Here is a 23,453-nt window from a genome sequence, read left to right on the forward strand (position 1 = left end):
TTCACTTCTTTTTTTTCCCACATTACTGGTAAATTCCAGTTTCAGCCAGGATGCTCATAAACAAAACTCATGTCAGACAAGGCAAAGGTTCAAAGAAGACAGTTACTAGCTCAAAGCCAGAGTGTTTAATTTTAGACTTCATCCCTATTTAAACCATGAAAATCTCAGTAAGTATTGAATTTAAATCCACTGTCACTTTCTCCAGGCTCTTGTCAAAGGACTCATTATTTGTTTCTGGTTTTCAGTACCTCCTAGATCCCGGTGCTGAGAGGGGCCACACTGCAGGAAGCACAGCTGCTGCACACACAGAGTAGAAGTGGTCTCCATCCCGGAGTGTTTGGGATCCCAGACAGAGCAGACAAAAGATAAGAAAGAGGTGCTGTGTTTCCGGCATGTGACACTCAGCAGGTCAGATTTTGTCATCCTCTTATCAAACGAGAACAAGTAAATACGTACAATAAAGGGTACATGTGGATATTTCTTGTAAGAAAGGTTCTGTCCCTTCTTATAGGAGCAACCACAAAACCTCCCTAGCCTTTCAGATCCATCTGAATCCTCTCTTTTCTCCTGTGTTATGGCCTTTATCCCATGGCCCCCTCTCACACAGAAACAACAGCTCACTGGAGAACAGTTTCTGTAGGAGAGCACAGTGTAGGGATATGTGTTTACCAAAAGGGATCTGTATAATTTCTGGTTCCTATTGGTCCTGGTGCCCTATTTCTGTGTGCCAAAAAGGGTGAGCAGCACACTGCCTGTAAGCAGAACTCTTATTCCATGCTCCAAGGCCTGTGGGACTAGGCAGCTACCAAGAGAAAGGTAATTGCACAGGCAAGCCTGAACTCCCAGCTAGGGCTGCAATGTGTATAAAATCCTGGCTGCCTGATAAAGTCCTGGGTTACCACAGGCCCTCAGTATCAGCAACACAACTGTTTTCTGTGCCAAGCTACCTTGAGCCTGTCAAAGTAGGTTTAATTGTTGATTTTTCTCTGCACAGTGCCCAGGGCATTATATGACATTGGCTAGGCCACCTGTCCCAGGGAAATGCTCCAGGGTATGGCTGCTGTCTGTGTCATCCCTCATGACTAAGGATCTTTTCCACAGAAAGCCATCCCTGCAGGACTGTGCCTGTAGTCCACAGAACACTACAGAGGAGCAAATGGGAACTCCAGAGCAGAGCAGCAGTTGGCAGCTGCACAGCAGAGCCCTCACTTTTGCTGTACCACTTCTGTGAGTTTCCACTCAGGTCACTGTGCCATTGGAAGGAATGCAGATCTGTTTCAATCTGAATTACAGCCAGATCTGTGGGTGCTGAAAGAATGGCAAAACAGAAACAGACATTATAAGGTGAGTAAACTTGTTGTAGGAAAAGTTGTAGGAAAAGTCAGAAGGAACACACCAACAGTATTTCTAGAGCTACCTGCTCCAATATTCATGGTGTGATTCATATATCTACTAAAGTACTGCAGAAACCCTGGAACAGTTGCACAATTTTCATCACAGGTTTATGTGAAATTAAGTCATCCCAAATGGCCATTCAAACCAAGGGTTACTGACAAGAGAAGGGATGAAATAAAACCTTCCTGTTGTTCTAGACACAAAAAAGACTGCTATGGAAGTAACTTTATAATCTGAGAAAGGTCTGCAGCTTTAAGAAATTCTCCCCTAAAGGCTGTAAACTTTTACTATGCAAAGTATTTTTGCTATTACATACACTGGCGGCCACTAAGTGCAGCTATTGTTTCTGGCGGTCATTCAGAGGAGGTCGGGACTGATAAAATGTTTAGCAGAGTTTGTTTGGGTAGATCCATCTGTGTTTTTAACCTCCCATACAGCCTCTGGTGTCCTTTTAAAAGATGCTGGATGTTCCTGAGTCTAATAAATGACAGGCTTTACTTTTATGTGCCATTTTTTATTATGTATCATGCCACAGAAAAGAATGTCTTCTTTACATTACCCACACTTTTCTGTATGGATTACAGAAGCATCTAAAGAATAGGATGTTTCTTTGCTGTGGGGCAGGGGTGCAGCTTACACAGAACTCCCATTTCCTTGGGAAAGGCCATGTGAAGATGTGGTCTGTTGCTCTCACTCCTTACATCTTGGGCTGAGCTCATGCTTCAGAGGGACAAAGGGATTGCAATCAAAGGGCATGGAAGCAAAAGGTATGCTCAAAGGTTCTAGCAAGGAGCCCAAGATGGAGCTTCCAAAAGGAAATGTTTTCAGGTCACATGAGCACCAGGAAAAATATCCTAAATAGTTGGGAAGCAGTGTGATAGCAGTTTAACACTCACACTGGCTGGGTTTGGTAGGGCAGGAATTGAAACAGCCCCAACATAAAGTCTCAGTATTGCACAGAGCAAATCAGGGGAGCTCTCAGCATCCCACTTCCCTGCCTGCCTGCACTGCATGAGCACAAGGTGAAGCACCTCAGTGACAACTTTTGCTACTCTTTATGAGTACTCTGTGTCCAAAACCTGACAGAAACATTGCTGGCACTACATTGCATCAAAATGCTGTGCAAACATTTGCTGACTGTGAAGAAGGTGAGAAGTTGTATTGCCATTTTACAGGTGGGAAAGATAGAACACCCGTGGATGTAAAAAGACATTTAAATCCTCCAGTGAGAGGATCCTGACATCTGAACACCATTCCGTACATTTTCTAAAGCCTTTTGCATCCAGAGACAGCACTGTCCTGCTCATGTGCTTCAGGTGCCTGCAGCACTCACCTGAGTTTGTCTGCCACGAAGATGACACGGCGCTCGAGCAGGAGGGAGGCGAAGATGCGGATGATCTGCCGCACGCTCAGGCACTTGAAGAGGCACTCGAAGTCCACGTGCTCCAGGCGGGAGTCCATGGGCCTCCGCAGCTCGATGACCTACACACAGCCACCACACAGTGGGGTCAGCAGTGCTGTGCCAGCCGGGCACTGCTAGGGGCCTGGAGCCCAGCCCGGCCCTGCAGCACTGCCCCATGCCTGCCTGCTGAGGGGACACACTGTGACCCCAGCCCCTCATGTGCAGGCACAGAAAAACGCTGTATTGCACAATTCCTGTCATGCCATTCTTCCCAGAACGCAGCTGTCTGCACTGTCTGCTGTCATCTCCAAGGGGAGCATAATTCCCCCTTCCAAATATTCTGTAAGAGATGTAAAGCTTGGCTGAATTGAGAGTATGAAGCATGTAACAATCAAACTCTGGAGATGGAAGCTTACAGGGTTGAAACAGCCATAAAGTCAAGGTAATTTGGGTTCTAAGCTTGGCTAACAATTCATATTAACATCTAGATAGAAGCCTGGGAATCAACTAAGAGGCCAGGAAGACTTTAAACCCAATTTACTTCATTTCCACTCTTCTTTGATGTGCAATTCACTAGATAATGTTTAAAACCTTTCTCTTTTCATATGAAGATATGTACATACATACATATATGTATATATACTTAACTGGGGAGTCAGGACAAGGTCTTAGATGGTGAGTTGTGACATCCCTTTACAGTCTAATTTTCATACTTCATCCATGACCTCAGGCCCTCTCCTTCCTTTTTTCAAATGCCTTTTCCTTGATTCCTTTATTATATCTTCCTTTTGCTCTGCAATTGACATGTTCAGATGTGGAACTTGAAGGCAGAGCACAGAAAAAAGAAGAGGGAAAAATAACATGAAGAAGAGAGTAACAGAAGGAGAAAATATGAAGCACAAGACAGCAAATGATGGACTATTGAGGATTTGAGGAAACAGAAGGGAAAGGGAAGAAGTTGGCCAACTTGAAGCCATGTTGAAATCTCTGAATATATATTAACAGGAACATACATGCATCTTCTTTCCATATGTCCAAAAATCACCATCACTTTATTGCTTTAGACTAGTTTTATGTTTTCATGCACATGACACCACATTCCACAAGCAGACTGGATCAGGTTTTAACTGGAGTAGCCCTTACAGAACTTCTCACAAACACTGTTTTAAGGATGTGCTCAAGATCACAGGATACTGTAAACAAAATGAGTTCATATCAGTTTAGTTGTGATATTGTTTGTAATCAGTAACACTCAACTGTAAAAAGAAAGCCATTCTTAGAACAGTATGTATCAAATCAAATATATTTGATTTTTTTAAGCCTGAAATACAGGAACAGTATGATGTATAGACACCCATCATTCAGCTGCTGCCCTAAACAGCAGTAAGAAACAAATTGTGGAGTGACTCCTTGGAAATGCTGCCTAACTCTTCCTCACAATCAGCAAAGGTGCCCACTTCCATTCCTTAGCACTGGGATTGCAAGCTCAAATCAAGTCTATGTGCCAAATCATGAGGGGCTGATTCTACTGCAAACCTGCCAACATGAAAATCTTGCTGCAGGGTAGGATGCAATGCAACTTATGGCAGCTTTTACAAATATCAGGGATGTTTTCTGCTGCCTGGCAAAGCCTGCTGCCTCAGTCTGCTCATCACAAAGAAGTACACTGTCTGCTTCCCAATTAATCATCATCTTTGTTTAGGCAAGAGGAGCCACAGTGGATGGACAAGATTCTGTTCCTAATTAAGCCAGTGCATTCCATTAAAATAATGAGTTTGTACTAGCACAACAGACAGCAAAGCTCAGCCAGAAGAGAATTGTTTGTTTGTTGGAACTATCTCAATATTTTTCTCTGGGAGAGTTCAGAAGCTTGAGCAGAGGATAGAGAAATTGCAGATCATGGCTCCCAGTTACATTCACACAGAAAAAGCATTGTCAGCTTTTTTCCCTGTTATGCTAATCACCCTTTCAGATGTTGCCACTCCAGAAGAAAATGCAGGTGACATTAAAATGCCTTGCAAGCCACTTATACAAAGAACCTTTTACATTTCACACCATACATTACAGGTCCACTCCATTGAAGTCAGTGGCGTTACATTTAGAGAAAATACAATTTAATGCAAAAATAACAAAGGCATTGTAAAACTAACCCTAAGGAGGGTGAAATAACCCTAAAGGGGAGTTTTTTTCTCTCTGCTTTCACTAACTGGGACAAATTCTATTCCTATCTTCAGTAATGAATCCCCTGTATATGCTTGACCATCTGAGTGGAGCTACTCTTATTCTTACATAGGGGCATGCAGAGAACAGAATTTGACATGGTAAATGGCTGGCCAGCCCCAAATTGAAAAAGCCTTCTAATCAATACTGCCATTTTCCAGTAAGGCATATGTTGTCTAATGCTAGGCTTCTAGCTACTTGAGTCAGGAATAAAAAGAAATGACATCTATTATATGTGTGCACACAGTTTTACACATGACACACTTTCCTTTGAGAGCCAGTTAAAAGGTATTTATTACCAAAGAGAGCCATTTAAATGCTGCTGGTCACTCCTACCATGGCCAGGACTAGCAGTAACAAGGTTTGAAATAACAAGCCGCTGCTGAAGTGCTCAGGTACAGACAGCACGGGAAACTCACACTTGTCTGTTATCGCTGTGATAAAGCCCAGTAATGCTGCAGTCTCTGAGCTGCACTAGGCCAGGCACTCTGGGACATTTGTGCTGGTTGCTTTTCTTACACACAACTTATCAATAAACATAAAATAATATATACATAACCATAAATTGGCTTATAATCATCAATGGGAACTGCACAGTGGTGCAGCTCATGCTCTGCTTATTTTGAGGGTTTGCCACCTCACAGCCCTGCAGGATCTGTTTGTCTCCTCCTGCTTTTCTTTTGCTGTTTTCATACTGGAGTGGTAAAGGGTAAAGCTTTGACTTCTAATGTTTGCAGTTGCTTTTTACCTCATTTCCAGCTCCAGGAAGGAAGGTTTTGACTTTGATTGTTTTTCCAGGTGCAGGAAAAGGAGATTCCATCAGACTTCTCATAAATGGATAAACCAGGGCAGCAGATATTCCCCTTCTCCTTTCAACCTCATCCAGGATCTGGTCCATTAGTAAGACATAAGTGAGAGAGAGATAGAACATGTCAGCATCACATAGACTTTTGAAGCATACTTTGACAGATGTTTGCTTAAACACATGGCAGATCTAAGTTTATGTTTCCTCTGTCATGTATTTCTTCATTAGCATCAATCCATGTTTTTTTGTTACAAAATGAAGCCTGTTTGTGAATGTTATTAACACAGAGGCAAGGAAGAATTAACAAGTCTGGAAAAGAGGAAGAAGACTCAACATGACTAAAGGGATCTATATATTGTTGGGATTATGCCTGAACAACAGGGTGAGCTGAAGGAGAGAAAGATGAAGACAAATCCCATGATCACAGCCCAGGTCAGCATCACATCTCAGTGGTACCTCTTGAAATTTATATCAAGGAAAATCTTTCTTCTGTACTGAGCATCTCTTCCATTTCAACTGAGAGGGCAGGAAAAAGTCAGAAAGCAATGCTGCCACTATGATAGCAGGACAGAGCTCCTGAAAGGGTCCCAGCAGTGGCAGAGGGTGCTGAAAGAGTCCCTTAGGTCAGAGTCTGTGCTGAGCTGGAGACCATGAGCCACCCCTGAGGCACACCCAGCTGTTCACACTGGTGCCTGCATTAAGGTAATTTTCTCTTGATGAAACAGCAGGCGATCTAGTCTTGAAATAAGCAGATGGAACTTAAAGACAGAGGAGACTATTATGTTCTTCTCTTTTTGGTCACATGGGGCAACATAAATTAGATCACAGCTAAGTTTTCCCACATTAGACTAAGCATATAGATGATAAAGCTAAAAAAGACAGAAAGCAAGGTTCAAAGCAGTTAGTGGTTTGACCTGCAATGGTGATCTTTTAACCACCACTCCAGAACAAAAGACTATACAAGAGTTAATGGGCCTGAGCCAGGCATTTTCTCTTGTTTCTTTTGGAAATGATTTTCACTGAATCAGAACATTAAAAGACACTAAAGCACAAGCTGGTGACCTGTAAGGAGAGCTGGTGACACCAAATGTCAGCAGAGACATTCACTGGTGCACAGTTTCCCCTTTCTTCCTGTGACATAATGAAGACCTAACTAAAGCAAAGCTGGCCCTGTACACATAACTTGCATTCCAGTCCTTGGAAGTGGCAGATAACCATAAATGAGGACATGGATTTCACTCCTGATGTAATTTGCAGCACAGCCATCCTCAGCAAACAAAACCAGCTGCCCAAGTGGGAAGCAGCAATGAAGCATGCTGTGCCCCAGGTCCCTTGCTGCTCCTGCACATTGCCAGCACTCAGTTGTGTTCCTGCAGCCACAGGATTGGCTATTTGATGCTTTTTGTTGCTGGAGTTGGGGTCATGTGTGTGTCATATGTCTGGCTCCAAAGACCTTCGCAACACAAATAAAAGGAGCATTTTAACCAAATAAAAGTTGAACAGAGATCCCAAGAGATAAAATGGTCAGAAGCATCTGTTGAAACCATGACCAAATGAAGTTGCTGGAAGTTAAAATATCTGTGGTTCTCAAGTCTGTCTCAGCAATAGGTATTACAACAGTGAGTGAGCAGGAAAGGCTTTGTGGAAGACAAAGTTAACAGAAGTTATCAGAAATAGGATGAGAAACATTTTAAACCAGAGGAATCTTTTTGCTTTTGTGATAAATAATATCCAAGATTTAATATCTTACGGTCTTTCATCGTTCACAGTATAAGGTAGAGACAGCTATTCATTGTATTGAGGGCCAGCTGTCTGACCTTATACTTCAGCTGCAGTGATACTTGGTTGTAAGGAAGATACTTAATTTATTTTTTTTCCTTCTCCCAAATCTTCCTTCGTAAAATAGAGCACTATCAAAATTAGATAAAAACATAATAGCAAACAAAGCCTCATGAGTTCTGTCCACACCATGAGTGTGGTGAGTTGGGTGATCCTCCCAGAAAAATTCATTCCATTTCACTCACAGATATCTGTGTCTAGATACATATTACATCTAAGAGACACTGTTATAAACCCTTGATTTCAGAGCTTTATGAAAGACATCGGAAGGAAAATTGCAATTAACTATTTGTAACTCAACTGTTGTTCTTCACACAAGGCTTACGTAAAAGTTTTATCTAGAAAAACTTGAAATCTGCTTTAAAGATAATATTCTTTATGAATATTAGATCATATGAACAATATAAATGCTATGATTTTATTTAACATCAATGATTTACATGCTCTTTTCCACTTTATTCCTATGAAAATTAGCAGGTAAAATCTGTGAAAGTTCTGAGAGATTTCCCGTATCTGAAGCGAAAACCTCTGGCTAATTAAAACACAACCAATTAAAATTGGGCCAATCAAAAGATCATCTGTGCTTTATCCTAGACTCCTAGGGTGAAAAAAGAAGTGTCACTAGTTTTAAATGTGGAGAATTCACATATCAAATAATCTTTTTTCTCAACCTCATCATTCCACAGGGTGTTGGAGTGGTTCTGGCCCATCATCCAAACTGTGGATGCAAAGAATTACAGCTCAGCACAGAACAGCTGTAGAAAACAATGGAAAAAATTTTGGTCAGCCAGATCATTCAGACACCCAGATATTTTCTGAATCAATTTCTGCCTCAGTCACAGAAGTAATAAGACATTGTTTGATGAACCAAATAGGGATGGAATATCCAAAACAGCAACTGTAAAATAGTTATCTCCCATCAAAGGAAGGAATTCTTCCAGCCTGGCTCATCCCTGCAGATGTGTCTCAGTAAACAATCAAATTAAAAAGCGATATTAAAAAATATCTCCTTACCTTAGAAAATAAATCAAAGCACCCCAGGCGGCTGATGACACAATAAACTTCAGGTAGGCGTGGGCCTTTTCCATTGGGCTGATAACAGCAAAGAGAAGATGGGAATTACACATTAATGTGGAGCCATGAGGAAATGCACTTCTCTCTCTGACCACACAGTTGGCCATCATGTGACATCTCTCACTATTTGCTTCTCCAACAAATAGCTGCTCTTGGAAAAGCATCACATTTCTTCCATAAGACAGGAAACCGAAAGGCACAGATAGAGCTTATCCCCTTTGGAAATCACAGCCTGTTGGAGCTGCCTCCCAGCATGGCTCCAGCTTGCAGCCATAAAAGCACATGGAACCAGGGCTGTAACTCATGCCTCTGCTATTTCTGTCCCCTGCTCCTGCTGCAGCAGAAGGAGTGGGGCCACTCTGGGGCCGTGTGCTGCAAGAGAACAGCAACATTAAGGGAGGCCATGATGGCCTTAGGTCCCCACTCCCTCACTCCATGGTGATCAAAGAGAGCTCAACCTACAGAAAGGGAGTTCACAACCTAAACAAAGGCAGGCTGCATGAGTAAATCATTAACTTCCTCAGACCAACTCTTGATAAACATGAAACTCATGTAACTTAAACTGTGGCAAGTATGAATCAATGATACACATCCCTCTTACCCCCTCCCCAGAGAAACTGTGAAGACCATCTGTGGATGTGACCACCTGGTCAGAGAGCGAGAAAATGAGATTCATTTGCTCACAGTGGACTTGTGAGACTTTTTAAGGAGTTGTAGAGAAAAGATGATAAGTTGTTAGTATAAACAACCTGCAGGTAGTGTTTTCCTACTCTGTTTTTTTGTTCTTCTCAAGGACTGTTTGTAAGAAAGATGTTTTTGTTAATTAGCCAATCAAGTAGAATGTGTCAAAGCTGTCTATAAAAGAGATTTTCGTATTAAAGCTGCTGTTGTACAAACCAATCTTCTAGTGAATTTGTGTCATTTCTTGCTCAATGGTGACAACCATCCTCTATAACCATCCTATAAAAGGTTTATCCTGGAGAAGCAAATGGTACTTCCTCAGCATACTGGACTCTCCTACCCTGCCTATTCCACTGTTCTTAGTCTCTTCTTTGGACTCTACTGGTACTCAGCTTCCCCATGAAGTGTTTGAAATTCACATGCCACAGAGATGACAATCAAGAGAAACTGAGGGGTAGCTGTGCCTTCTAAACCTGAATATTGCACTCTAGACTTGGACAGTCAGCAGGTGCCTGCCTGTTAGAATAAAGACCACAAAAAGAATACCAAAGCTAAGTGAACACAGATGAGTCTATTTCTGGATCCAAACCTGCTCACTACATGTCACATCTCTGAAAAAGCAGAGCCCTTTTTTGTCCATATTAGGTATAAAATCCTTTCTAAAGGCACTGAGTGATTATATCAAGCATGTGGGATTTTGGTTAAAATCATTGTGTCAAATCTGCAGGAATGCCGAAGCCATGCCAGGAGCCTTGGATAGCTTCCAACCAAGAGCTGTCTCACTGAGTGCCAGTAAAAACATCACATTCCTGGGTCATCTATAAGACCAGAAACAATAACTGCTTAGCACTTACTCCAAGTTTCTCCTTTATGAAATATCATTGCTTTCAAATGCCTTAAAGGCTACATGACTGTGGGAGCTGGGATTCTTCCCTCCTTGCTCTCACTGTGTAGGACATCCTTTTTTGTTATTTCAGAGACGTTTTCCTGCAAACAGCAAAGCCTCACAGATGCATATATATCAGCTGTAAGAGCAGCAAGCAAAAGCCTTGAGCAGAGCCATTCTGAGGGGCAGAACTTCTCAAATTTTTAGCACTGGCAACCCTTCACATAACCTCCCCTCTCAGCCATCAGTCTACATCTCACTTTAGATCGATCTAAAACACCCACTGTGGTTATTTTGCTTTTTCCTGGGCAAGAACATCCTCTGGGACATAACACTCCTGCCTGGACTCCTCCCTTGTCACCAGGGGACACTTGGGTCTGCCCATCAGGACCAGTGTAACCTCCTCTCTTCCCACAAGGGAGCTCTCCCACATTGCAGGCTGTTCCCTACAAGGTAGCTACACAGTCTTGGAGTCATGTTGTCCATCCAAGACTCACTCCTGCACACAAAGAATAGGTCCAGATCAGGAAAACAAAATGCTGAAGTAGCCCAGCTGAGAAGCACACGAGTGACTCTGCTTTGGTGCACTGCACTGCTCCCGACAGAAGAGAGATGGAGGGGATGATGTTTTGGGTTTGATTTGCTTTCAATTTGTTTTTGTGGAGCCCAGGATACTTTCAGCTTTAGTCCAGTATCATGAAATGAAAATACTAATGAGTTAACAAGACAGTTTCCCAAGATGATGAACATAAACTGACAAGAACTTGGCTGAGATGAAGTCAACATCTGGGCTGGTCCACATGTGGCTCAGGAAAATCTTTTTTATAGTGAGTTTAATCTGAATATTACTGACTAAAGCCCACTCCAAAATGTTTGGCAGGAGAAACAAGAGGCTTTTGCTCCAAAAACTAGGCCTTCCATTTTTCTCTTTCAAATCTCACCTCCCTGTCCATGTGCTTGGATTCTATGGATCCTTCAGAGATCTCCTCCCAGTCTGCCATAGCACTGAGCTGTGTGAGGGAAGTGGCCTTTGCAAAGCACATGCACTAGCCAGCATACATCAGCCAGAAACAGAGATATTCCTTAGTGGTGCCAGGAATCAGAACAATTCAAACACTTTTGGAGGCCAAAATCAGTTTCTTCTATGGAGGCTCTTGATTCCTTGTTAGGGCCAATCCAAATTCTGACCATGAGAAAACTGTGGGTGTTGTAAATCCAAAAGTACTTCTTAAAGACTTCTTGTTCTGTAAAACATGAATTTTGGGTGCCAGAGCACTCAGTGTACACAGGGCTGTCAAAGTGCTTGGGCAAGGGCAGGATGGAAGGAAGCAAGAAGCTAAAAAGGGTTTTCCAATGAGCTTTTTGTAGCTCCATAAACAGTCTGCATCCCACAAAAGTTGCTTTCACACTAATGAATGCCCTTCTCCTGCCCCCCAGCAAATGCAGGACATCAGGTTAGTCCCACCTAACAACTGCTTTCCCTGTTTTCAGGTACACACTTCACACTCAGGCATCTGTTCCTCCATGGACTCCTGGGGCTGGCTTGTCTTAGCCTAGAAAAGTGGTGGAGGATCAAATTTTATGTGAGAGGGAAGAGAAGCGTAGGATGAAACAGCCCCTCCAAGGGTGCCCAAATCATCTCTGCTGCTGACATGTGCACTCACTAGAAAAGCTGTTGCAGAATTGCCTTGGAGGTATCAAGATGTAACTGGAAAATTTCATGCTATCTATGGAAATGCAGATTGTCTGCTGTGGGGCAATAGGTTACATTCCATTCTAATCCTCTTCCAAAATGAAACAACACAATATAAATACATTTAAAGGGAATACTGTACAGGATTTGTAGAACAAACAAAACATAATTGTCACTGTATCCCCTTGAGGTAGTTTTGGCACACGGACCCCAGAAAAGGTCTGGAAGAATCTGAGATCTGAAGGAAAAAAAGTGGAACAGTTTGTTCATACCACAACACGCCAAAGGAGAGCAAGGCTGACAAAACACAAAACACAATTGTTTCCTAAATGCAGGAATCTGCACACTAGACCCTGTAGAAGAGCAGCCAGCCTCCTCACAGGATCAGGCTGCCTGGCCCAGCCAGCCATGGAGCTTTTGCCAACCAGGCTGCCAAATGCACCAGAAGGTGTGAGACACCTCTTGCTGGCTATTACAAGAGCATCCCCCACCAGGACAGCTGAGGAACATTTTCTAAGGCATTAGCCTCACAGCAGTTGGCTTGGTTTAAAGTGGAGCAGTTTATAAGAATTTTAGGGGGGTTTCATGGCACACACTAGTGAGGCTGTCCCACCATGCACCAACCTTTGCAGGGGACATTAAATTGTTTCACTTCATGAGCACAGCCAAACCCTATGGAAAAGGCACTTCAGGTCACCACCTAATTTCTTCCAGCAGGACAGGAGGAGGTTGCAGCACCCAAATAAAAGAAAATCTCAGCTACTTTTGCCTTTTCCACTGGTAGAGGAAATGCTGAGCTGTTTTTCTGCAGCTTCCAAAATCCCCTCTCTTTCTAGGCTCCACATTTGATCTCAGAAGGGCATGGCTGGATTTGCCCCACAGAGGGCACAGCTGGTGAAGTGCACTGGCATCACTCCTTCCTTTCCTTGGCTGAAGAGGCTGTACCAGTAGGATGGGACATGTCAACTCTGTGCCAGGGTTTGGAACCCAGATTAAGCAACCTGAATTAAGTGATCACCCAAGGTGGCAGCAGCAGATCTGCTTTATATTAGATTTAGCAAAGCGCTACTTATTTTCCCTTTTTCTTTTTGCTATTTGATTGATTTCTGCCTTATCCAGTGGAGGATAAAAATCTCCAATGCTGTCTCAAAACACTATTATGTAAAAGCATGCACGATTGATTTAATTCTGTTCCTGGTATTTCCTAATTTACTCAGCCATCTTTTGCACCAGCTGAAAGTCAGTGTTCCATTTTTATGTTGTCCTTAATGTAGAGTGGATTTCACTGAGCTTTAAATGAGTAAAAAAAGCCCATGTTAATGTTTCATTGAAAAACTGATTCAACATTCCCATGTATAAATCTCTTTTATTGTCACTGGTTATTTCAGTCTCAGCATGGTCCAGGATCAACCATTTGGCATTTCACAGAGGAAAGCTCTGTGCATGATTACAAATGTACTGACATTCTCAGAAAGATAAAAGTCTTAAACCACCTTTACCTGGTAGAGCGAAAACATTCCATAATTTTATTCTATCCAACATTTTCTGAGTTTTTTAAATTTTTCTCCCCAAATAAGACCTTATTTTCCTTTTAAATGACAACTCATAAAAAAAAAATGATTTGTACTGCTGCCTCACATCTTGTTATGCGTATTTACACCAGTAAGGATGAATCCTAGGTGCTTTCCTTGTTCATCCCTGAGTTACCCCCTCACCAACCCTAGATTTACTGCAGCACAAGCTTTCAGTGACATTTCCTGCCCACATATCAACCTTGTTGCGGCCCACTGTGACACACTGTTTTATACAGAGTGAGTCCCTGTGATGCTACCTATGGCAAACACTGCCCCCAGAACTGATAAACAAGTTTTCTGTTATCTTAGCTTAATGAAACTTCTTACAAATAGAGGAACCACACACAGCAAAACCTCCCAGACAGAGCATCTGCTGTCTGCACACCAGGGGCTCTGCCACGGACAGAGAGCAGGGGAAGGGCAGGGTCAGGCACAAGCAGCAGTGCAGGACAGAGGGGGCTGTGCCAGTGACAGGGAGTTGCTCTGCTGGAAGCTACTGAATGCAGGTGTTCCCTGCCTGAAAAGGTGGGAAATCAGAAGCGGAAGGGAGGGGAAAGTGCCAGTGTGCCTTATTCTTCGAGAGGGGGGAACTATTTACAAACTGCTGCAGACATTCATTTGGCACAGAGAGTCAGCCAAAGATTCCTGCAGCATCCAATATCCATATAAGCTCCCCAGCCCAGTGTGGGCAACAGCCATGAGAACATGACAACATGACAGGAGCCGTGGCTCCCCACCCAGTCACTCACAAACAGCTCCAAACCTGTCCAACAGGTGCAAGGCCAGTGCAGGGACAACCAACTGGTTTCTGCGTTGCTGCCATCCCGTCAGGTGTGCAGGATGGACACCAGAATCCCTCTTTGCATTGTGCTCCACCTCCCTTAACACACTCTGCAAGACTCTGAGCAGATTCCTCCCCCTTGATACATACACTGCTGTGCTCTCAGTTTATCAAGTGTCCAAGGATTTTCCAGGTGATGAGACAACACTGGTTGTAGGCTCCCCACCTCACCTATTGACCACCCCTGGTCATGGGGACTGAAAATTGTGTGAGAAACCAGACTTCTCACTGCTGGCACCAGCTTATTGCATGACTCTGAGCTGCAGACTGATGACACAGTGCTGGCAGAGTCATTTGAGATGTAAGCAGCTGCCTAAGAGATAAACACTACTCACAAATGTTTAGAAATACCAGCTTTGCCTTTGCTTCCAGCGTTGTAGTATTTCTGATTGTGCTTGAAAGTATGTAGCATAAAGAATTTATGTAGTAAGTGCTCACACAAGAAACTTTCCACATTCTCAGAAATTTGCTACAAACCTTGGTATCTATCGGATTGAAACATTACAAATTCTTATCTTTACTTGATCTCCTTACCTTTCCAAATTTCAGAGTGAGAAAACCCTGTTTCCTTTCAAAACCATGAGAGACACCTTCAGTTCAGACTGCAGTTTTGAGATCCTTTTCAAGAGGATTCTGCCCTTTGAAGTGAGGGTGATGTACTCACCAACAGCCTCCTGCAGTACCCGAACCGCCGGCTCCCATCCTCCCCAGTCAGCATGAAAGAGAAGGTCTCACTAGGAGAAAGTGAATTGCCCATTGTAGAGATTATATCAGAACTACAGCATGGCTACAAGGTAGATCACTTAGCAAGGGACACTTATCAAGTGAGAGATGCTACCCACTGGAAGGTCTTAGGACATACTCTGTGGAAAAATTCTGTCAGCAGTATGGTTAGGGACAACCCAGCTATCTTATCAGAAGAGATGGTAGCTGAGCATCAGTGACTGCAGAAGAAATATAAGAATCAGATTTTGAGGGCAGTATTCCAATGCTCCTTTACCTTTAGTTCAGTTGTGTCTTTGGACTGAGCTTTGTTCTTAAAGGGAGAACCTTAGATAGTCTCTGAGAGTAGAGAAATCATTTTCTAATCCAGAAACAATGCAGGTTTCCAAAAGTCTCTGTCTAGGATAAACACCATTTGTGACAGAGCAGTAAAACAGTTTTACAGTAAAAGTACAGCACAGGTAAAGAGATGAGTCTGTGAATTTATGCCTGGGCTGTGAAACATTCCTGACTGCTTTGCAAGTTTTAAACAGCATTATATAAAACAATTCCTGGTGCTGAAATGCCAGGGTATGTATAATTACAGATGCCTCTGGGGAGACCTTAATGCGGCCTTTCAATACATAAAAGGGGCTTCTAAGAAAAATGGGAATAGACTTTTCAATAGGGTCTGTAGCAATAGGACAAGGGGTAATGGTTTTAAACTAAAACTGGGTAGATTCAGGCTAGATAAAAGGAAGAAACGTTTTACAATGAGGGTAGTACAACACTGGGACAGGCTGTCCAGAGAGGTGGTGAATGCCCTGTCCCTGAAACCATTCAAGGTCAAGCTGGACAGGGCTCTGATCAACCAGATTGAGTTGAAGACGTCCCTGCTCATGGTACAAAGGTTGGACTGGATGACCTTTAAAGGTCCCTTCCAACCCAAATCATTCCATAATTCCATCCCTTATGCCTATCCTGTTACTCTACACCTTTGGATCAACCAGTTCTCACATGTCAGTGCAGGGGAAAAAAAATTAGATTTTTTGGAGGTCACTTTGAAGTAAAGAAAATGCAAGCCTGGCTCTCCTTTTCCTTGCCCTTCTCCTGCAGTCATTCATCTCCAATGGAAGGAAGACAGGGCTCCTCTGCTAGGACAGAGCACAGCTCCAAGAAAATTCTTGGACAGCAACATTTTGAGCCAAATGAAGGGGTATCCTGCAATGTTAGACAAGCACTCTGAGGTGAATGACTAGGGCCTCATCCTTTTTAAGATTTATTTTAAATACTTCCATTTATTCTTTTGAGTTTAGCACTCAGAGGAACCTTCAAGCCTCTTCCTCTCAGCCACACAGGCCTGTGAGGCAGGCAGAATAGGGAAGAAAAAGAACACAGAACTTCAAAAGAGAGAAAAATTAAATACAGCTGCTTGATCACAAAGTGGCCAAGACTCAAACTGCTGCTTTCTTAATTGGGCATTGACGAGGCTGAGGCTGTTCCAGTGCACTCCAGCGCCATTCCAGCACCACTCCATGGTGCAGAGGAGCTCTGGAGCACTCACCTGTTGTACTCAGAGACAGGGAGCCAGTCCTTGGCATCAGGGAAGCAGAACTGCGGGATAGCCTTGAGGCGCTCCTCCGCTTCCCGCATCTGCTTGGTTGGTCTCTCCAGCTGCCGGGAGAACAGCAAGGTTCAGTCAGCCCCTGGGTGTCCCTTCGCACCTCTGCTCAGGGCCAGGGTCACTGAGCAGCTCTGAGAGCCAGGGCCCATCAGATTGTCCTGTAGTTGTGCTTGGCAGAGTGAGGCACGACTCCAGGACAGGCTTATAGGTGCTTGTACAAAAGAAATAATCACTGCTGGGGTTTTACAGTTTTTTAATTGTCTGAAACTCCCTTGTTGTATGATGGCCACTTAAAACACAGCCCTAACTCAAATACCTTTCTGCTGCAAGAGCACAAGAGAAATGCCAGAGATCAGCAAGTCTTTCCATTGACTTCAGTGAGTTTTGGAACAAATCCTAATATAGCCAAAATGAGTTAAAAGTGAAATATTTAGAAATTGGATTTAAACACAGTCTTTAAAGCATCCACCATCAGGCCAAATTCTCCAGCTCTGGAAAAGATACATTTGAAAACAGGGACAGCTTTCAGTTACCTTCTCTATGCCCTTTGCTTTGTAACAGATTGCTTTGGAACAATTCTGAAAGCTCAGTTTAAGAACTGGATTTCTATTCACTTTTCCATTTATTCACCTAGATCCTAGAATCCTATGATCCTAGAATGAGCTGTACATAGGAACTTTTCTTGTACCTTGGGAAACTGGTATGTCACTTCTGGGAGGTAAGTGTTTTTAAAGGGCTTCTTTTTCAGGGACACTACCACAAAATACTCAAATAACTCCCGCTCCTGCCACTCAATCAGCTCCAGTTCCAGGGTTCGATAGCTTGGAGCCCTCTTCAGCATTGACTGGATGTGTACGAGGCGCTGGGTATGAGCTGGCATTTAGAAAGAAAAGGGAATAAAAAAAGAGATCAGTCATTACCTGAGACTGTAATGCATTTGTGTAAGCCACAGCCAATCACAAACTACTTTCAATTTGCCAGAGTATTATTCCAAGCATGTTCTCCTTTCAAAAGGAAACCTTCTAGCTAGCAAACCTGTAGTCTCCCTCACTAATTGCATCCATAAATCATAACTCTCTCCAAGTACTGCAGTTATGCAGCACTCAGTCTCTGAAATAATTTGCAGTTCATAATCGCTACGCTGGCAGAGTTCTGGCTTTTCTTCACACATAAGACTGGATTATAAACCCTTATGTGGTTGTGCAAATGCACTGGAGCCTCCAGGGTGACACATCTGAGGCCTGGCTCACCCTGGTGAAAAACAGTTCTGTGCCCTGTCCCTGCACAGCACAGCTTTTTGCTGCACACCACGTAAGGCAAGCCATGGAATTAACTCCAGGGAAGGGCGACAGGGAGGAACAGAAAGATGTGCCAATTGCCTCCTGTGGTTTGCTTTGTTAGAGCTAATTTAGCTGGGGGATGATCTTAGATTCATGGTCATTCATGAAGGCAAAGATCCAGTGACTTGTTGCTTGATACCTATGGAGGACTGGTCATTAACATCACTACCAGTTCTGGTACACCAAAAAAAAAAAAAAACCAAAACCAGCCCAGTAAAAGCAGCTCCCTGCATGCTCTTCCCCAGCTCTTCACACAAGCATCTCTGGGCAATGGCAAAGGAATTATTAGCCACACACCTCAAATCCTTCAGGCTCTACTCACTGCCACTGTCCACAGCTTCCAAAGGCTGACTGGCCCTTGTGACAGGGAAATAGGGGATCATAAGCACTAAGGGAAAGCCCTTGGTGGCCAGCCCTCATACATCTGGTTCAACACAAAAATTAGAAATTATTTTGATAAAGCACTTGGGTCCCAATGTGACTACACAACTGAGGAAGTTAATCCCCAGAACAACCTGCCTGCCCTGCCTAGAGGCAGCACCACACTGCAGGGCACTGCTTCATGTTTGCTAGGGGGGAAACCAAAGAGCCCACCCCCACCAGATGGACACCCAGTGAGTCCTGTCATGCTACATATGACAGGGGGGTTTTCAGGACAGGATGCCCTGAGACCATCAGTGTAAAACACAAAGTCACTCAGGGAGCAGTTGGTTAGAGAGACAGAATGAAGATCCTCTGTTCCACAACAATGAGGGAAAAGCCTCCCAGTTTCCAGGGAGATCAGAATATCCTCCCAGTAACAAGAAGGGGCCAGACTCTGTGTACCTTCTTTCATGGCCTATGAGAACAAGCAACCTCTCTATTTTCTGACACAAAGAGAAACAGAACTGCAAGTGCTTTTGGGTTGGTACAGGTAGACAAAGGAGCAAGGAGTAATTTTCCACACATCACTGTACAATGTTGCATACAGCCTGTTTTGGATGGTCTTACCACCACCTATCTGGCACAAATCTGTTTCCCTAAGACAATGTTTTCCAGAAAGTGTTGCTGCATGTACAGCAAGCAGGTGTCATCTGTAGTAGGTAGACATGGATGATTGCCCCATATCTTATAACAGCTCCACACCCTTGTCTTTATTACCCCTCACCTACTAACAACACGATGGGTTTTCAGTAATGAAATCTGTTGCTGCTGTCTTCAACTTTTTTATAGGCCTATTTCTGTACCAGGACTTACAAAAAGGAAAGACTAATTTAGTGGCCTGGCTCAGGCAGAGTTTGGGCAGGTGCTGATAAAGGAATTTCTACAATTTGGAGACTGCAGACTTATAAAAGAGTCTAAGAACGACAACGCTGGATCAGACCCAGATCCTTGCCTCCAACAGCAGCGAGCAGTAAATACTGAAAGCAGCATATGAATAAGAAAGGAGCATCTTTATCCAATCCCATCCCTCTAAGCCTGCACCCAGTAGTCAGTCTGGAATAGATCAGCATCTCTGAAGTGGCTGACAAAGCCAATCTACCAAAGGTCCTGTTCTTCATTAAATGACACAGTTGCCAAATCCTTGTTAGATCTTCACAGCCCATTTTGCCCTTGCTTTCCACATTCATGCTCCTGTGTTGGAGCTTTGGGAGCTCTGCAGTAATGGAGCTGGGAAACTATAGAGAATAGAGGCCATGGACAGGAACAATGTGCAGTAGCAGGAGAACATACATTGATAGGGTCTGGGACAGGGTCTAACTAGAAGTCACTGAAGGCTGAACACTTACCTTTAAATCTGTCATCTGAGTCACTCTCACTCTCGCTGTTCTCATCTGCAGAGGACACAGAGGCATCAGTTAATGCAAAACCAGAGCAAACAAACTCAGTTCATTGTGCTGCAACTGGGAAAAATCCTATCTCACATCTCTGAGCCTTGTGATACACACATGCACTTCTCAGTCTCAAAATATCTTGAAATAAATAGTGTGAATGACTCCTTAGATTGTGTTTTCCTTGGATTTACTTTCAATATTACTTGAGTGTAAGAACTTCATTTTGATGAAAGGGCAAAATTCATTCTCCATTACAGCAACTGTTTGCACTGAATCCCCATCTATGCTGAGCTGCAAAAGTGACATTTGGAAAATAGATCTTAACCTTTCACTTCCTGTTTACAGGGTGGTGTTTTTTTTTTTTTTTTGTTTTTTTTTTCCAAAGGTATGCGACACTTGAGAAGTCAAAGTAAGCTTTATGAGCTTTATCTGTCTGGGCAACATTCCCAATCACCAGAACTCAACAAACTGAGTTACAGTTAACAGGCAAAAGCAACCTTATGACAAGATATCATACTGAGGGCTTCTTGATTAAAGCCCTACTGTACTCTTACTACAAACAGAGCCTGAATTTCCTTTTTGGCCCCTGTTTTTCCAGAAGCAGTCTGAAGCACAGGGTGAGTTACAAACTGTGAGTGCCAGGAAAAAGCATGCAAGAGCTCCAGGGTCAAAACTGTGAGTTTTGGTCAAAACTTACAGTAAATGTGGACTAAAGAAGAAGCTGGGTAAATTGAGCTGACCATGGGATTAATAGGATACACAATACTGAGAATCTCATTTATTTTTAGCTCATCCCCATCTTCTTCTCTTGCAAAGAGAAAATTATCATTGTTCACAGAAAAAAGTTCTAAACTAAGTAGAGTCCAGGTTACATGTGAAGGAAAGAAGGAAATTGATTAATCCTGTAGCATCCAAATGGATTCACTGAACCCTGACACTTGACCATACCTCGTAGGGATGCTGTCTCAATATTGGACATAGAAAGTTTCTTCAGTCGTTTTTTCCCTCTTTTTGAACTGTAAATGGAATTGATTCTTTGGACAAGCTGCAAAATAAGAAAATGAGGAATCAGTAAGACTAAACATTTTTCTGCCAGGAGACTTATAATTAATGTATTCAAACAAAACATGGATGATGTTAATGCAGATAGTAACTGTCTGCCCCAAAAATATCTGAGATTATAGGAAATATTAATGAGATTACTTGTGTTTATTGCCTTCAGCAAGAGGCTGGGATTACTAAGAATTCAACATTAAACAGAATATTATAACTTTGGGAGAGTCACAAATATGTAGCAATTAATCTCCATGATGTTTTATAGGTCAGGAATAGTATATTTCCTTCCACAGCAGATTTCTTCATAGAACTGTAATACAATTTGTAAAAGCTGTTTCACCTCAGCTTCCAGATAGAAATAAACTGAGTGAAAGGATGCAATTTGCTATAGACACAGCAGAAGGGCAGTAACACAGCACAGACTGAAACAAAACCTTTTTAGGTTTCCCCTTTAATAACTAACACTATCTCAATTTTAAAAATTCTATTCTCCAGGAATACATGATCCTCAAAGGTAAAGTAGTAAGAAAATAGAAATTATCACAAGATTTGCAACAAAATTGTGAATGTTCATATGCTGAAATCAGAATTTCACATTAGGAGAATATCTGTCTCTTCAATTAAAAAAAAATGGTACAAAATTAACAGCCAAACTTTCCAAGTTTTACTCACAATCAGGTAGTAAGTTACTCTGTAAGCAACCCTATGATTTCCTCCAGAGAAGTGTGCCCACTGGTGAAGTATAACAATATATTCCAAGAAAGTAAAAATACAGTAAATATTAAGGATGTAGGATTAATTTCCTCCTTAAACAGAATTTCCAACAAATTCACAGAAACGTAAAAATCTCCCTCTACTCACAGTATTTATAGCCATGTACTTTAAAAGATGCTCTCTAATAAGAACAGGAAAGAGTTGAATACACAATAAAAATCAACTTTGTTCACAAGCCAAAATAAAACATATTGGCAGTTCTCCCCCTCTCTGCTTCTATTGTATTGTTAGTTTTTTGGTTGTTGCCTTGTGGCCTGGGGTTTTTTTCGTATTCCATTTTGAATTGGAAAAAACTCCTTAAAAATGAAAAATTAAATTTTGCTTCAAATCCATCAAGACAGCATGGTTATCAGGATGGGGTCAGTTGTGAGTAAATGAAGGGAAACCTACTAGACCAATTAGTTATTTTCCTGGAAACAAACGATGGGAATTAAACCACTTCAGATGTTGCTGCATGTTATAAATAATAATTTCTTGGCCATCACCCACGCAAAATCTTAAAGTTATATACACAGCAATGCTCTGGTCCACAGAGTTTAAAGAAGAGTGTGGAAAACAACTGCCTTAAAATCAATTCTGTGCGAAGATGGCCATTAGATGTTTGCTCCTCTTGAAAACTTGGAAGCTGTCACTTCCAGGGAGGGGATTTTGATCTAAATGTTCCTTTAGGGTACAAAAAGAGCTTTCAGTGATGGCTAAAGGCTAGCTGTTGGAACCCTGCTTACTGAGAATTTTAGACTTTCTGTGCTGACAGGCACTAACCCCCAAGAGAACACTGCATTTGACCTGAAGCCGTGGAGAAGGCTTCCAAAACTGAATGACAGAACTGGGATTATGGGTGTGAAGTTTGAATAGAAGTGTGTAATATCACGTGGTGGAAAACTTAAGAGCTTAAGGTTTTAGAATACAGTAATATATACAAAGCAAGATGGAGGTTTTAGGGCAGAGGCCAGTCCTTCTTCACCTTCTTCTTCAGGGGTTTGGGTGTTTTTGTGTAATTGGATAAAAAAGTCCACATTGTGGGCCATGGGTGGTTGGTTATTGGGTTAAACGTAAAAATAATTTCAGTATCATTTCTTAACTGGATAGTTTATCCTTAAAAGGCCTTGTAGAGAGAGAGAGAGAGAGAGAGATAGAGTTCCATTTTTTAGTTTGTTAGAGTGAAGTGCTGTAGAACTTGCAGTTTGTGAAAGTGTGATATAGATAAGAACTAATAAACATCTGAGTCTGAACAAGAAACACACATTTAATCCCCACCCTGGCACGAAGAAGGTAAGACTCAACAGGTGCCTAGAAATTCACAGCCAGGTGACCTCTCCTCAGCACAAGGCTGACCGTGCCCCGGTACCTTTGGGATCCTCTTGGCGCGCCGTGTGGACAGCAGCTCGGTGGCAGTGCTCAGGCTGTCCTCGTTGAGGCTGGAGGGGGACGAGGGGATGCCCAGCTGGGCCAGCAGCAGCACGTCATCGTGGCTGTGCCGCTTGGGCAGCCGCGGCAGGCGGTGGCTCTTCCTCTCTGACCAGTTCCCCATGCGCAGGGAGTGGCTGCTGGCCTTTGAGGGCAGCTGCAGGGACAAGGACAGCATGAGCTCTTCTCTTGGCAACACCTGGGGCACTTGGTCTTACACTCTGCCACCTGTGACAGAGTGGTGGCTGCACAGGGACATCACCCCAGGGGAGCCACCACTCCGCAGGATGCGTGTCAAGGTCACAGTGAAGGGACAAGGGTCAACT

At 42.9% G+C, this 23,453-nt stretch overlaps 1 protein-coding gene across 4 annotated transcripts in view; it reads right to left on the minus strand.

Annotated features, from left to right (window-relative positions):
• DENND2B (DENN domain containing 2B) overlaps window positions 1-23,453 on the minus strand; it is a 175,616-nt gene that overhangs the window by 26,783 nt on the left and 125,380 nt on the right. For all 4 annotated transcript variants that reach the window (XM_068194159.1, XM_068194157.1, XM_068194158.1 and 1 more), the window contains 9 exons: window positions 23,069-23,284; window positions 20,839-20,935; window positions 19,846-19,890; window positions 17,425-17,609; window positions 16,677-16,786; window positions 15,075-15,144; window positions 8,676-8,753; window positions 5,766-5,906; window positions 2,729-2,877 (listed from right to left, as the gene is read on the minus strand). In XM_068194159.1, the coding sequence (XP_068050260.1) occupies window positions 2,729-2,877; window positions 5,766-5,906; window positions 8,676-8,753; window positions 15,075-15,144; window positions 16,677-16,786; window positions 17,425-17,609; window positions 19,846-19,890; window positions 20,839-20,935; window positions 23,069-23,284 (1,091 nt within the window). The remainder of the gene's footprint in view (window positions 1-2,728; window positions 2,878-5,765; window positions 5,907-8,675; window positions 8,754-15,074; window positions 15,145-16,676; window positions 16,787-17,424; window positions 17,610-19,845; window positions 19,891-20,838; window positions 20,936-23,068; window positions 23,285-23,453) is intronic.

This window comes from Anomalospiza imberbis, chromosome 6 (assembly GCF_031753505.1).
Source record: "Anomalospiza imberbis isolate Cuckoo-Finch-1a 21T00152 chromosome 6, ASM3175350v1, whole genome shotgun sequence".
Lineage (NCBI taxonomy): Eukaryota > Metazoa > Chordata > Aves > Passeriformes > Viduidae > Anomalospiza > Anomalospiza imberbis.